Source organism: Rhea pennata, chromosome 15 (assembly GCF_028389875.1).
Source record: "Rhea pennata isolate bPtePen1 chromosome 15, bPtePen1.pri, whole genome shotgun sequence".
Classification (NCBI taxonomy): domain Eukaryota; kingdom Metazoa; phylum Chordata; class Aves; order Rheiformes; family Rheidae; genus Rhea; species Rhea pennata.
This window is the reverse complement of record NC_084677.1, coordinates 10513517-10528240: the sequence shown is the minus strand read 5'-3', so window position 1 is coordinate 10528240 and position 14724 is coordinate 10513517. Positions and strand designations below refer to the sequence as shown.

The 14724-nt window shown below is 47.5% G+C and overlaps 1 protein-coding gene across 1 annotated transcript in view; it reads left to right on the top strand.

Annotated features, from left to right (window-relative positions):
- Window positions 1-14724, top strand: part of SYT17 (synaptotagmin 17) — a 39513-nt gene that overhangs the window by 280 nt on the left and 24509 nt on the right. Inside the window, exons 2-5 of the mRNA XM_062587995.1 lie at window positions 2157-2174; window positions 3241-3389; window positions 8289-8437; window positions 8763-9382. Coding sequence (XP_062443979.1) covers window positions 2157-2174; window positions 3241-3389; window positions 8289-8437; window positions 8763-9382 — 936 coding nt within the window. The remainder of the gene's footprint in view (window positions 1-2156; window positions 2175-3240; window positions 3390-8288; window positions 8438-8762; window positions 9383-14724) is intronic.

The window sequence follows — 14724 nt, the reverse complement described above, 5'->3', positions numbered from 1 at the left end:
CCGGCCCCGCGGCTGGCGGCGGCGCGGCCCCCGGGTCCCCCCCCCCCGGCACCGCGGCCCCTGCTGGCGGCGGCGGCTCGGGCAGGGCCCCGCTGCCGTCCCGTCGGGCCGCCCCGCCGGGGGGCGCGTGTGCGCCGGGGGGCGCGGGGCGGGCAGGGCCCGGCCGCCCCCGCCGCCGGGCTCCGCGCGGGGAGCCGCAGGCGCTGCCGCGCCGAGGCGGCCGGGGGGAGCCCCGTCCCCTCGCGGGACTGGCGCGGTGCGCGGCGGCGGGGCCCCCACGGGGGGGGCGCCCCGCGGTCCCCACGGGCCGCCTGGAAGCGCCCCGGCGGCGCCAGCCCGGCGGGCAGCCGCGGCCGCGGAGCGGGCGCCGCCAGCGGGGCCATCCGTGGGCTCCGGGGCGCACGGCCCGGAGGCCCCAGCCGGGTCACGCTTTGGCCAGCGCCGCGGGGACGGCGCCGTCGCCGTGACCCCGCTTGTGCGCCCCGCAGCCGCCCGCCCGCGCGTGCCGGGAGCCTGACAGCACCCCATCGCCGGGACCCCCGGGCCTGCAGCGCTGCGCCCCGCGGCCCTCCGTGGCCTGCCCCGCGCAGCGCGGGCGCGCGTGGGCGCACGGCTTCCTCTCTCGGCTCCGGGCGCCCGCGTGGCACCGTGAAGTCGCTCTGCACCGCTCGGCGCGCGGGCCGCCGGCGCTGGCCGGGACGTCGTGGCGGTGCCCGTGGTCCCGCCGCCGGTGCGCCCGCTGGCGCGGTGTCGCCGCGGAGCGTGGCCGGCACGGCCGTTCGCCAGCAGCCTGGCGGATCCCTGCAGGCCCCCGCAAGTGCCGCTTTTCTTCTTTCTCCCAGCACGTGCCGTGGCATTTGGTTGTGGCACGAATCCAGCGGATTCGTTGTACGGCAGTTTAAAAATTCTCGTTGCAGCTTTGCTAAGCCGCTGTCGCTTTGGCTGCGACTTTGCATTAATAAGGAATGATAAAGCCCGTTAAACTGTTCAGGATTTTCTTAAACAGTTGGTCCGTGTGTAGCTCATCACTGTCTCGTCACATTGCACTGCAGCATTTTCAGTCTCTTCGTTTTGGTTTCAAACAAGCGATGGCCTTTCACCGAGCCCTGGTTCCCGAGAGGTAAAAAGGGAGGTTTGGGGCTAAAATATCCTCCATGGGAATATTCTTAAAGGCAAATCCTGCATCCGAGCCACTTCATGGCAGGTCACTGTCAGCTGTGTTAAGAGTGTGAAGTTGATTCTCTGATTTTTACATGTGGAGAGAGGTGAGGGTGATTTTTCTCTGTTTTTTAAGATTCCCCTCTATGGAAAGACAGCTAGGACAAATAGAAAACTCTTAGGCAGCAGCAAGAGAAGGAGCTAGGAAAGACATTTCAGCAGATGTCCAGAATGCTACAGAGCCTTCAGCTCTGGAAGGAGCGGTGCAAGCGCAGTGTGCCAGGGATGGCTTTGACTGAAACACTCTCTTGTGATAATTTCTTCTTTTGCTCTAATTTTCTCCGTGACTTTGGGCGAGCGGCTGCAGTGCAGATTTGGAGTGTGTAACTCAAGTTTTGAGCTCGTAACTTCTGAGTGTTTTGTTTTGTTTTGTTTTAATCCATCCAAGTCTGAGGAGGAGGCTGAAGATGCCCAGCTACCTCCAGTGATGTGTACAAAATGGAGACTACCCTGAACCTGTGCCTGCCCCTGGAAATGTTGCCTTTAGTGATTTGGTATTGAAACTATGTTTTTCTGGGCTGAATCTGGATGAAAGCTCTTTCCACTGTGCAGTGTAACTGCAATGGATGTGGTTTGCTGTCAGCAGCAAATAGTTGCTGCAGTCAGGGACAAGTTATTTAAAAAATGAAGAAGTGGTCACACGTGATACGGGGATTAGCAAGGGGCACGAGCAGGACGATCTATACTAGGGATTTTCATGGTTCAGGATGGGTTTGGGAATTTTATTCCCTCGCTGGAAGGAGGAGCAGAAGGAGCTTAGTGGGAAAGGGCTGGAGAAAGATGCAGCTGGTGCCTGTTCAGGGGAGCTCTCCTTTCTCTAACGGCCCAGGCTGGGGCATGCCATAGCAGAAAATTTAAAGTTATTTGAGTCCTGCTAACCTATTTTTGCCTTTTTCATTTTGTTCCCTCTGCTTCATCCTGGATGTCTAAAAGGACAGTTGGAACCAATAAATGAGGTGAGTTAATCTGATGATTCACTCTCTGCTCGTCTCACGCTCCCTCCCGAGGGGATCGTCGCCTATTTTCTGACTCTTTACTCGGGTCCTACATACAAGCAGTGCACCGCGTTCGGGGGTTCGTGATTCCTCCCCCCCCCCCCGACCTCCCCAAATGTTCTGATTTTGTTCAGGGACAGACTGTGTTTAATTGGAGTAGAAAGAAATGTTTCCAGCCTCAGAGCAAGTGGCAGCAAAGAAAGATGCAAATCCTTCATACGTAGGGATGGTTTTCCCATGAGATGTTATGGAAGTGGTGCAGCAGTGTGTTGTCCCGTAGTCTGGATGGGGAATACATGTGTGTCCACTTACACACGCCTGTGTAAAAGCAGAGGAGCTCTGTTATAACATACTATTACTACTGTAATAGTAGTAGTGCCACCACGGGAACCTAAGAAATGAAACTGCTTTTCTGGCTCAATTAACTTCTTTAAAAATCATTTAAGGTTCTTCATTTAATTAATCATCATAGTGGTGGGGAGGCATGTGGATATTATGCCTTTGTTCATCTATTTTAGTGTCAAATTTGTAGGACTACAATGTGTGGATCGTACAAATGTTATGTGCTGATGGCTCTGTAGGGGTGAAATGTATTCATGTTGCTGTGCTGAGGTTTTTTCAAATTAAGTAGGACCTTGTAGAATTAAATTGGAGCTTTCACTTAACTTCTGTTTTTAATTCCTTCTGCCCTGCATTTGCTGATCTGTTTGCTGATGTGCGTGAAAGAATAAGCATATTTCCACTCCAGCATGGTGTTACACCACAGTGTTTTGTAAATCACCCTCTTGCCAACATACATAATAACACGTTGCTACTAGTGGGAAAATACCTGCGGTGAATGCTTATTTGCTACGGCATCAGTGAAGCTGGGCTAGTAACTGCGGAGCACTTGTCTGTTGATAGAGATGGAAAAAATATGGTTCTTAACATTCTGTCGTGGCAAAACAAACATAAATACAGCTGAATGTTATTCCTCGCTAGCTATCGACAGGTTGTAATCTTGTGCTTTGGTTTCCAATGGCTTCAGGGTCTACTCGCTAGGATCTCGGATCTCTTGCTGTGCCGATGGACTTGTAGAAATTGTTGTCAGAAGTGTTTCGACTGTAGCTGTTGTCAAACAAGTGAAGATGAAGTTGAAATCCTGGGACCTTTTCCTGCTCAGACTCCTGCCTGGCTGTAAGTTTAGCTGCACCATTTTATAGCTGTAACTGAAGAGTAAAGCTGCTCAGCTGTCGTGGGAGTATCGATGTGCCACGGTGGTAGGACACTCGGAAGTCAGAGGAGGAACCTCGTGCCGAGGGTGGAACAGGCTGCTCAGTGGCAGTGCGTATAAACACCAGCCCTCTTAGCTCAGACACTAATGGGAAACTCTGTAAAGGAGTGTCCCGGCGGGGGATGCAGGAGTTACCTTGTCAGCTAGTATAGTGAGCTGATAGTGGGTTTAGCACAGCTAAAGATGATACTTCGTGTGTGAAGTCCTTCCTTTTCAAATGGACCTTCCTTTCAGAGTCCTTTAACTTAGCTGCGATGCTGACAAGGTTGTTCTAGAAACTTTAAAGAGTGGAAAAACTCACCTTGTCATTCAGATGATTATAATTCAGCAAAGTGAAGGGTTTATGTGTACTGAAGGAGGAAATTCATCAAAAGTTTCATTTAGCAAGACTTGATCTCCTGAATCATCTTTGTACTTTCTAAGATTTCCTCTTTAATCATTAAACAGTAGCAGCAGTAATACGCAGGTTTTATCTGGGGCTTTGATTAGTGGTGTTTTTGCAAACGTGTTGCAGAGAGAGTCAGTGGTATCTTCCCTGTTGTACTCCCCCTCGTTTAGGAAACTGAAGCACAGGGGTGGCCCAGTGGAGGCATTGGTGAAGGCAGGAAGAGAGCAGAGGTCTCCTGTCCTTCAGGGGCTGGCCTGTCTGCTGGCTGTGCTGTCCTCTCTGGGAGCACACCACTCCATGGAGATGCCTAAACTGCCAGCGTGCACAGAAACCGTGGCAGGGAGATGCTCCCTCAGTGCATCGTAGGATGCTGAGATGGTGGTACCCAGCCCAGGCAATAAAGGCACTCACTTAATTTTATCTCCTCCTGTGAGTACTTCTATATTCTGTGTTAGGTCTGAGAGGTCCATGTGTTGGTGTTACATGAAATAAATTGCCTCATGTTTAACCAGCAGTCTTGTCCATGCACTCTTTTGTGTCATTATAGAATAGTGTGATAATTAATACTAAAGTAATAAGGAAGAGAGGTGTTGGAGATGTGTTAGAGTGTTTTTTAAATGTGGAGCAGAATTTTTAAGAGTCTGATCTATGCCCAGAGATGGATTCACCTGCAATTAATGTGAAATGGAAACAAAATCGATGCTAACTAGAAAAGCATTGCACACAAGAGAGCACAGTGATGAGGTAGCAGTATTGGACACGGAAGGATTGCTGCAGAAACGATTGCATACTTGAGAGCAAGCAGCTAGGCTTGTTGTGAAAGGACGCTTTAGCATTTCCCATGTGCCCTCAGGAGCAGAGGGGACATTGCATGCGTTTGGGTATGCAAGGCGACAGGGCCTTTTTTTGTGTAGCATTTGAGTTCTGATCCTTTTGTGGGGCTTATGGGGTGTTGTAACCATTGAAGCTCGCTCTCTGTTCCTCTTGTGGCCTTAAGACTTAACCAGGCGGTGGCTTTGCAGATGGGCTGGACTTTGCCACAGGCAGGGACTGTGGAGACCTTTGGACTCATGAAAAGCTCTCTCCAGCCTATATTATTTTCCTGCAGTCCTACTTCATCCGAAAGCCTCCTCAGTTAATTTCTTGGAATGACCATAAGCAGCAAACGGCACACTGAAAATGCCCATTTCTCCAAGCATGTCCTATTCCTTGCTGCCCTTAGCTCACTCATGGGTAGGGCTCCTCGTGGCCCCAGCCGAGCTCACGTGGCAGAGCTGTGCATTGGCCACCTGCCCATCTTTCCCATCCAGCTTCAGGGGACCTGTTGCAGTTGGGGCCTTGGTGCCCTATGGTGCGCTGGGTGCCTGGAGGTGATGCCTGAGGAAGGAAACAGAGACACCGGGGACATGCAGCTGTGCTTGGAGGGGCGGTGTCGATGGCACCAGCGTAGATCCATGATCTCCGAGCCCATCTGCTAGCCCGTTTGCTTGTGGGAGTGGAGATCAGCCTTTGCTCACCTCTCAGTGACTGCTGCCTCCCATTTCTTTAGCACTCTTGACCCAGGCCAGTGGCAGGGAAGGTGGCAATGTTTTCAGATTCCAAGGTAACTTTTTCCAAAACATGGTAAGAAAGGAGAAGAATGAGGAAGGCGAGGAGAACAGATGAGGTGGGAAGAGGGAAAGAACCTGAGGGGATGCGGCTAAGGGGAAAAAGAGAAACGAATCTGTAGAAGAACAAGAACCTGGAAGATGAAGAGGAAAAAGGCAGGGGACGGAAATGAAGCCTTTGGCTTGCTGATCCAAGAAGGGCCGGGCTGCTTGTGCGTGTTTAAGGTGGAAATGGTGGCCGGCAGCCTCTGTCGATGCCAGATTCGGAAGGTGGAGAAGATTACTATTTTGGTTACGTTAATCTTACACTTTTAAATTCACTTAAGAGCTTTTGGAGGCAGGAAGCAGGATGTTTGGAGCTAGGTGCATGAGCAGGAAGAGATTGAGAATTGGTCTTGAAGTAAGTTATTTAATGGGTATGTTTTTAAAGTGCTCACAGGTCTGTTTATGCTAATTGATATATTTTTTTTCCCTGGCAGTAAAGGCTTTTAGATACAGCGGGAACCCCTAAAACAGAAGATGGATTTGACAAAAACATGTTCTGCATTTAGATACATGCACTGAATTTGGGAGCAAATCAATTTATTGTATTCCGTGCTCACAACCTGAAAGTGTTTTAAAAATAGATCTTGCTTTTCAAATAAGATCTTTCAACCTTGCCATTCCTTTGTGCACCTGGGACACTGACTGATATAATTTGGAGTGCAATTCTCTCCTTCCTTACTTTCTTGCCCTCTCTCCAGTGAAAAACTGATTTTTTAGTCTTCATTTGCCTACTCGTGAGCATCTGAATGCCTGTGTTTAATAATATGTCCTTTATTTTTTGCACATAGGTTCTGCCTTTGGCAATTCTGAGATACCTGCTGTCCTGGAAATTCAGGAGGGGGCTTTAAAGTTGCAAATTTAAGCCTTTCCTCTTGGGAGATGAAATTTTTCTCACTCTGAATTTTTTACAGTAGCTTCTAGTGGCAATTTAGAAAAACATTTCCTTGCTAAAGTGAATCTAATTGTGTTGACCTGAATGCATGGCAGCTTCTTGCTGTGATTTTATGAGTCCTGCTTGTATCCTAGTCTCTGCAGAGATCGGCTGGGAACTGAGGTGTGTGTTGACCCTGCATATTATGAAATATTCTACATAAAAAAGTCAAAGATAAATAGTGCTTGTTCTGTGAGATTAAACTGAAATCTGAACTCAACTTCTCATCCGAAAGGTTTTGATTAAATAGAAACAGAGCTGCTTTAAACAGAGCCAAAATTTATTTGAGGAAAAATTATTGTGGCTCAGTAGCAATTTCCTTACTGAAGGTCATCTGTATGTTATTACGTTTACCCGTTGTGGAACATTCTTAATGCCTTTCTTCCTGATTTGCTCTTTACCCTGCCTTCTCCTCGGTTTGTGCATTTGCTTCTCAAACACAAGTACTTCCAAATGCTACCTGTGATTGTGTAGACCTGCATTTAGGCATGAAAAAGAAATCTATGTTCCCAGTACTGATTTTATGTCAAACTACCTGATTTGAACTACCTTTAATGGGCTGCAAAGCTACTCAAATACTGTATGAACTTTTTTAACATGTTTTTGTTTTGATATTAAATAGATTTTTGTTTTTAATCTGAAAGAGTTGTGTAACTCAAGGTTGGTGGGGTTTGTATGCACCCTTGATTTTGGTGTGAACTGTGAGGATAGCAGGGTAGACTGGGTAAGAAATGAAAGTTTAAGTCCATTTTTTAGTCAGGGGTCCTTTCAGTTAGCTTGTTACTTTTTGCAGAGTGTTTTTATTGCTCTAGTTCCATTTTTGATTAATAAAGCAAATGATTCAACATATTTCATTTATATCCAGCCTACCCATGAGCACAGAAAGAGTGAATCAGGAGCAAAACTCAAACAATATTCCTGTTTGCTTGCTCATTTTGTGCTGAGGCTTTCCTTGTGATTGCTGCTATTTTTCTGGCTAGTCTGTCTCATAGATTAACCAAAAGGCTTTTTTTAACTTGATGCAGTAGGTGTCATATAATATTGTTTGATTTCATTTCCACTAGCAGATTTCTATCAGCTGGTTGCTGCAGACTTTTTTATGATGACAGTCTTCTGTTCTTTGGTGGATCCTGAGTCTTCTCAGAGATGCTACAGCTCTTACTCAAACTTACTTTGTTATTTGGATCCTACCAACCTTCCTCCTGCCCTGGTCCCTCCCCAGGGCAGAGCCCTAGGGAGGAAAAATACTATTGCTTGGGAATTTCTTCTGCTTTATAAAAACGCATAAAAAGCAGCCAGGAGTTCTTTTAAAAGGCATGTCAATAAAGAGCTGTTAATAAATCATATTTGTAGGATCAAGCTTTGAAACTTATAGTGATAAGTATGCAAAGCAGTATTGTACTGTTTGAGATGGGTACGGTAGTGCGCGACGGCTGAGCCTGGTGGTTTTCCGTGCTGGTTCGCTGCTAATGAAGGCCGTGCTTCCAAGTGTAGCTATGAATTTAGAGCAAGAAGCTTAATTCTTTTTTGCGTTAAGATGAATATAATACGTCTGATTGAGATTTGAGTCTCGTATGCCTCCATGGCCTGTGTTACGCTCTGATAGTAGTACGCCTCTGTTTGAGAGACAGGCAGACGAGTAGAGCATCTCGTTTTTGCAGAAGTCCGAAGTCGGTTACTCATTCTCCTCTCTGCTGAGCAGATCCGAAACAGATACCCTGCACCTCCGTGATGTGCACCCAGATTAGACCCAGAATATCAGAATGCATTTTTATTCTGTACAGAGTCTTTTTACTGGATTGAATCACCCAAAGGTCTCTTGTTGTAACAGGATAAACAGCCAGAATGAGGACAAGGATGGAGACTCTGATAATACGATCAGCGAGTTGCCTCCTACTTTCCAGGATACTTCCCCTGACAGACGACGGTCGTCCTCAGATACATCACGGTCCACTTACAGCCTCACGAGGCGCATTTCGAGTAAGGCTCCCTTCCAACGTTAAAGTCATTATAGTGAAAAAAATCACTGTGTTGCCTGCTCTTTCATCCTTTAGACAGGGATCAGTTGAAGTTGGAGGCAAGTCGGTTAAAATCCGATCCTGCTGTATAGGACTGCTGGGAAAGGGGGCAGCCTTGCTTTTCCTGCGGAAACGTATGTGTGGTCATTGCACATGGAAGTGGCCACGCGGGCAAAAGTGCGGTCGAGTTTGCCCTTTGGCATAACTAAGGATACTATTAATTCTTGTCTGCAATGTCCTGGCTTCGGCTGAGTATCTAACAGTCCTGTTTGTATTTTCTCATTTAGGTTTAGAGTCAAGGAGGCCAAGCTCTCCACTAATTGACATCAAACCTATTGAGTTTGGAATTATAGGAGCTAAAAAAGAAATAGTGCAGCCAAGTATTCTGCGAAAAACCTATACCCCAGATGACTATTTTAGAAAATTTGAACCAAGACTGTATTCTCTTGACTCAAACAGCGATGATATGGACTCCTTGACGGATGAGGAAATCTTATCGAAGTATCAGCTGGGCATGCTACATTTTAGCACTCAGTATGATCTGTTGCATAATTACCTAATAGTACGAGTCATCGAGGCTAAAGATCTGCCTCCTCCCATCTCTTATGATGGTTCAAGGCAAGACATGGCTCATTCCAACCCTTACGTGAAGATCTGCCTTCTTCCGGATCAGAAGAACTCCAAGCAGACGGGAGTGAAACGCAAAACCCAGAACCCGGTGTTTGAAGAGAGGTACACTTTTGAAATCCCGTTTTTAGAAGCCCAAAGAAGAACTCTGCTTTTAACCGTAGTGGATTTTGACAAGTTCTCACGCCATTGTGTTATTGGCAAAGTGTCAATGCCCTTGAGCGATGTAGACCTTGTCAAAGGTGGACACTGGTGGAAAGCCCTTGTTCCCAGTTCTCAGGTAATGATATTTATCAAATTCTTGCTACGATTTTGCTTGCTATTTATTGTGTTTCCTTTGGTTGTTGGCAATTAATACAATTTCTAATTAATCATCATCATGTAGTTAATACAGCATCTGCTGAGCTGAAAAAACGTTGAGCCTATAATTGATCTTAAAACTGTATTACTGTGTGGGAGGTGGAGTAGTTGTGTCCTTTCATATCCAAAGGAGGTGGAATGACAAAAGATCCTGTGTTGACTCTAATGAGAACAAAGCAAAGTGACTTTGGAAATCTGCAGCTTTTGGGAGATCCTTCCTGCGAAGTGACCTATGTTCGTGCCCAGGCACTGTGGTGACACTGTCCTGTCGGGGTCACTCCTGTAGTTGTTAATGTAACTGTGCTCTGGAGCCTTGAGGAGAACCACTGGCATCAGTTCAGTAATGACTTGTTGCGAGAAAGTACCCAGGACACCAATCCCCTTTGAGGAATGTTGAATGCTCCAGGTCTTTTGTATCTATGCAGACTTCTGGCATAATCCATGAGCAAAAAAACAGCAAGATAGTGGTAGGTTAGTTTTCATCATGTCCCTGAAGATAATTAAACTTTTCATATATATTGAATCTAACCTAAATGGCATGTTGCATGAATGCAAGCTTGAGCCTGTGTTTTGGGCTAGATTTGAGTGTTACCTGGGAACAGGGACCACCCCCTGGGTGGAGGGGAGCTAGGTGCTTCTGGGTCTGTTCTCAGGAACAGGCCCTGGTCCATGCCACCGCCTCTCCAGCAAGGACAGAGCTGTTCATTGGGAAGGTCTGGGCTCTGCAACCAGGACCAGAGCCGCAGGACCCAATAAGAAGACAAATCAAGAGCTTGGCATAGGTAGGCGTATCTTAAACTTCGCTGCTAAGGACAGGAGTGCCACAAAAGGTTAACATAACAAAGCTGCCTCTCCCTGGCTCTCTCCAACTGCGAGATTGCGGTTTCTGAGCTTTGGAGCTGTAGCTGAATCAAAACCGTGTCTGAGCCAACACTTCACAGTTGACTTTTAAGTGTTCTTGGCAAAAAGACAGTATAGCCAGAAGTATTAGACAAGATGAAGAGGAAATCATTGGCCTCACCTCTAATTTATGGTGTGGGTCCAAGGGCGGAATATGATTTGGAGTTGAAACATGCGATCAGAGACCTGTGGCAGTTAAAGTCCACTGAGGCAGTGTTTCCATACAAAGTTAGTTGGATCTCTTGTTCGTCATCACCTGCTGCTCCGCGTGCGGTGGCTGGAGAGGGCTTTCAGCCCTTTCCAGTGTGTAAGGGAGAACAGGATCAAGGCCCCTGATAACAGTGGGAGAGCTGATGAGATTTACTGTACTAGCAATAGTGGCAGTATGGGATGAGCCTGACCATTCTTCAGGCAAAACGGGAGCTGTTGGAAGTTGTGCATGAGCCACGGGCTCCATGGGTGTCTTTGTGCTGAGACCTGCTTGGCTCCTTAAAGTGATCCTGGGAGCTGTGGAAGCGAGAGGGCAGCTGTGTTACAGAAAGGTTGATAAAAATGAGCGAGAAAAGGTATTTTGGTGCTCCTCTCACAACCTTTGCCTCTTTTGCCCCCAAAGAGGTGTTTACAAATGCTTTTGCAATGAGTATTTTCTTTTTGGTTTTAATGGTTCATCACGGATGCTGTATCAATGTATCTGAGGCCAGAGGAGATGCTCATCCTCCCCATGTCCATACCCACGCAGCCTTGTGGTTTTTGTTCTCTGTTGTTGCATGATAAATACTTCTCCATATTATGTGTCTGTATTTATTAGTAACATGGATTTATTCCACAACCAATACAGGAATTGCTTAGTCAAAATCATCTCGGTTTTCAAACCAAGAGCCAGCCCTCTCTCCCTCCCTGTCTTTCCAAAGTTTCGTGGAAAGCTGCTGTGATTTATAGCAGTGCTGTCTGCTTCACCAGGATTCAAGACAAATTATTTATGCAGAAATTGACATTTCTCATATTTCTAAAATGAAGGAGAAAAAAAAAATCCCGTCCTTTGAACTGACAGACCTAACATTGTAAGCCTTTTTGCATATGATAGCAAGAAGAAAAAGGCAATATTTAATTCAATTGAATCAAGAGGTGAAGGACTTTTTGGCTAAAGTGCTTCATTTTTGTCTTTTCTTATTTTCTTGTTCTTTCTTGCTGGGCCATAGCTAACTGGCAGACTGGGACTGCAAAGAGGAACCGTCCTTATACTAGAATATGGGGGGGGATGTTTTATGATATCCCCGTATTTTCCTAGTGGTAAAATTTTAAAGCTCATTATATAAGGTTTGTTTTCTCTTGCTGATTATTATAGTTAAATGTATTGATCAAAGTGTTAAAAATAAATCCTAGAAGAAATAAAACAGTAGCGCTTATTACTTTCAAATACTGCATTTTAGTGTCTTTCAATAATGATAATACCTGTTAGAAATTTGTATTTTTAATAACTAATGGAAAGCTTCTGCCTTTGAAATGATAGATTTGACATGAAAAATACATTTTTCCTATACCTCTGTCTTGGTTAGTTCAGGGACAGCTGTTATTAGTTTCTTGTTATAGTGAAGCTGAGTCTGCTCTAAGTGTATTTTGTGTTGTGAGATCATGATAGACTCTGACGAAAAAAATGTACGTACAATAGAAATTTATTTTGCATAAGGTATCCTTGGGTTCTCAAGAGCAGTGCCAGCACGCGGCAGTGCATTTCTCATCATCACCCAGTGCAGGTTTTCAGGGCTGCGTCTGCTTCCCGGGGCTCTGACAATTTGCAGGAGCTGACGGCACCTGCTGCCCCCGGGGACAGAGCTCAGGCTGAGGAAAATGCTGAAACAGGTTCTTGTAGAAGCAGTAATAGATGAGAGAGAAAAATTGAGGCATGGATGAGATATGTAAAGGCAAAAGGCACAAAATGTGTGTTTTTTTGCTGGCACTTATGGACAGGAGCGTTTCTAGCTGGAGTCGTACAGGAGGATGAACACAGACGGTAGGAGCTGCGAGGAGAGACGGCTTCTCTCCATGCCTGCGAGAGAGGGGGAGGGCAAGGCTTGTGCCAGAGCAGCGAAAGCCGTGTTAACGCTACCAGCTAAGGTGAACATCTGCTCTGCACTTACTGGGTCCACCTGGAAACCGCCGCACGTGAAGGCAGTTGATGAAGGCAGTTGCAGACAGTCGAGTGCTCATCCCACCCTGGCACTGAGCGGAGGGGCCCGAGCTGCCTTCAGCCCAGGCCTGGGGCACTGCCTTGCAAGGAGGCTGGACCAGCACCAATGAGCCCTGCTGCACGACGGCGTGTGCCAGCCAGCTTTGGCGTGCGATGGTTGGCAGGGATGGATGGGTTTCTTCTAGACCGAGAGCATGATCCAGCTCCTGCAGCAGACAACTCCACTGCTGCTGATGGGTACCAGCACATCACAATCATTGGTAGAACATCTCTGGTACCACCTGGTGAGTTTGCTTGTACTAACAACCTGAAAACTTGCCTTATATATAACCAGTCTGATGCATTGAGCTGCACAGTGTTGCAGTGCCAGTCATGTCAGACATCATGCTAGAGCTTCCCAGTACGGGTGAGCAGAGTGCCATCTCCTCAGCCTTGAGGAGTCCGTTCAATCAAATACTTAATGCTCGGCTTCAGGAAAAAGACCATACCTGTGTGTAAATACTTGTTTGGTTTGGACTGCGTATCCAGTGCTTAGATTGAATCCAAAAAGGAGGCCCAGGTGAGCTGCCATACAGTGTTGAATCAGAGCCAGCAAATCAGCAGAAGGACTTATTTCCCTGCAGAAAATGTCAACGCAGGTGTTGCCAACTTCTTTATTCCTGGTAGTTCTGGAAGGCTTTTCATTTCAGGATAATTAACACGTTTCTAAAGCGTGGTAGCTACTGCTGGAGTAGTTTGTCAGTCCAGTCCCCATAGGAACATTCTGCGCTCCTTAAATATCCCCTGAAATGTGTGTGGCATTGCTTAATTACCATGAATGAAGTTGGCAGTCCTTGCTTTGGCTGTGCTCAGATTCACACATTTCTCTGTAAAGACTAATTCTGAAACACATGTTCAGGACCCCAAGTTTTATTGACATATGATTCATTTCTTTTTTGGCAGATTTGAGTAGGCAGGAATAAATGTTTTAGACCAGCAGTAATGAGAGCTTGGAGATCATTCTATGAAAGAAAAAACTTGCCTGGTTATGGTGGGAAAATACCATACGAATTCTTTCCTTCTCCCTTCAAATTAAGCCATATTTGTAATAGAGGGATAAGTATTGGACCTGCTTTTTTAACTTTGTACTGCGAATGCAGTAGCTTGAAAGTCATTTGAGGAACTCATCGTTACATGTTCAGACTGATAAGCGCTTTGCAAGTTGGGTAGCTTTCCTACGGCGGCTCTCTGCAGTTTTTGGTCCCCGTTTCGGGGAGAAGCCCACAGTAAGTACTGCTGCACTGTTGTTCTGAACACGTGTTGACTGGGCAGGAGAAGCGATCCAGGCGTTTGCGATTCAGATCCTGAGTAACTTCTGGGCGCTGCTGTGCCGCGGTGCCTTGGGTTTTGGGGTGGTTGTGGCACGCAGCTCTGCAGCTTGGAAGTGTCCAGCTGTGCAGGTACCAAGTTCATCGTTGGCAGCGCTACTGCTTGGCTTATGCAGTGCAGCCCCAAGATGCAGCCGGCCTCCGGGAGTGTATATTATGCCTAACATTTGGCGGTGCTGTGTATTACTGAAAAAATACCAGCAAGTGCATCTTACACAGACACAAAGCTTTGGAGTGATGAGACGCGGTCTCAGGGAGACCTGAGACAGCAGCTGAGGTGATTCACGCGGGTGAATGCTGGCCCTGCAGGGAGGGGAAGGTGGAGCGGCGCGGCCTGGCCGCCCCGCGTTTCGGGGGAGGGAGGAGGGATCCCGCTCCCTGCGGGTGAGCCGGCCCCTCGCGGCGCTTGCTGCCTGCCGTGCCAGGCGCTGGGCGAGCGAGAGGGACTGCAGCGGCTCCCCGGGGAAATCCCCGCGGCTCTCGGATGGGTAAACCTGGGGCGCAGCTCCCCCAGCGCCGCTGCACGTCCGTGATCCTGCCCGTAGGGTCGGAGGAGACGCGGCTCGGCAGCTCCTCCTCGTTGCCGATGTCTCTGCAGAGGGAAAGCGTCGGGTCTGGTGAAGAGGCCGAGTCCGGAGAGCTGTTGTAGCTGGAGCGTCGCTTGAGGCAGCACTGCGGGTAAACGTGTGTCAAGGACAGAGCGGCCAAGCAGGGAGACCTTCCCTTCACCCGAGGCTGAAGCCAGCGCGTTTGCAGAAGCCAGACTTGTGCAACTGCGAACATTGTGCTGTTCAAGCTTCTTCCGTC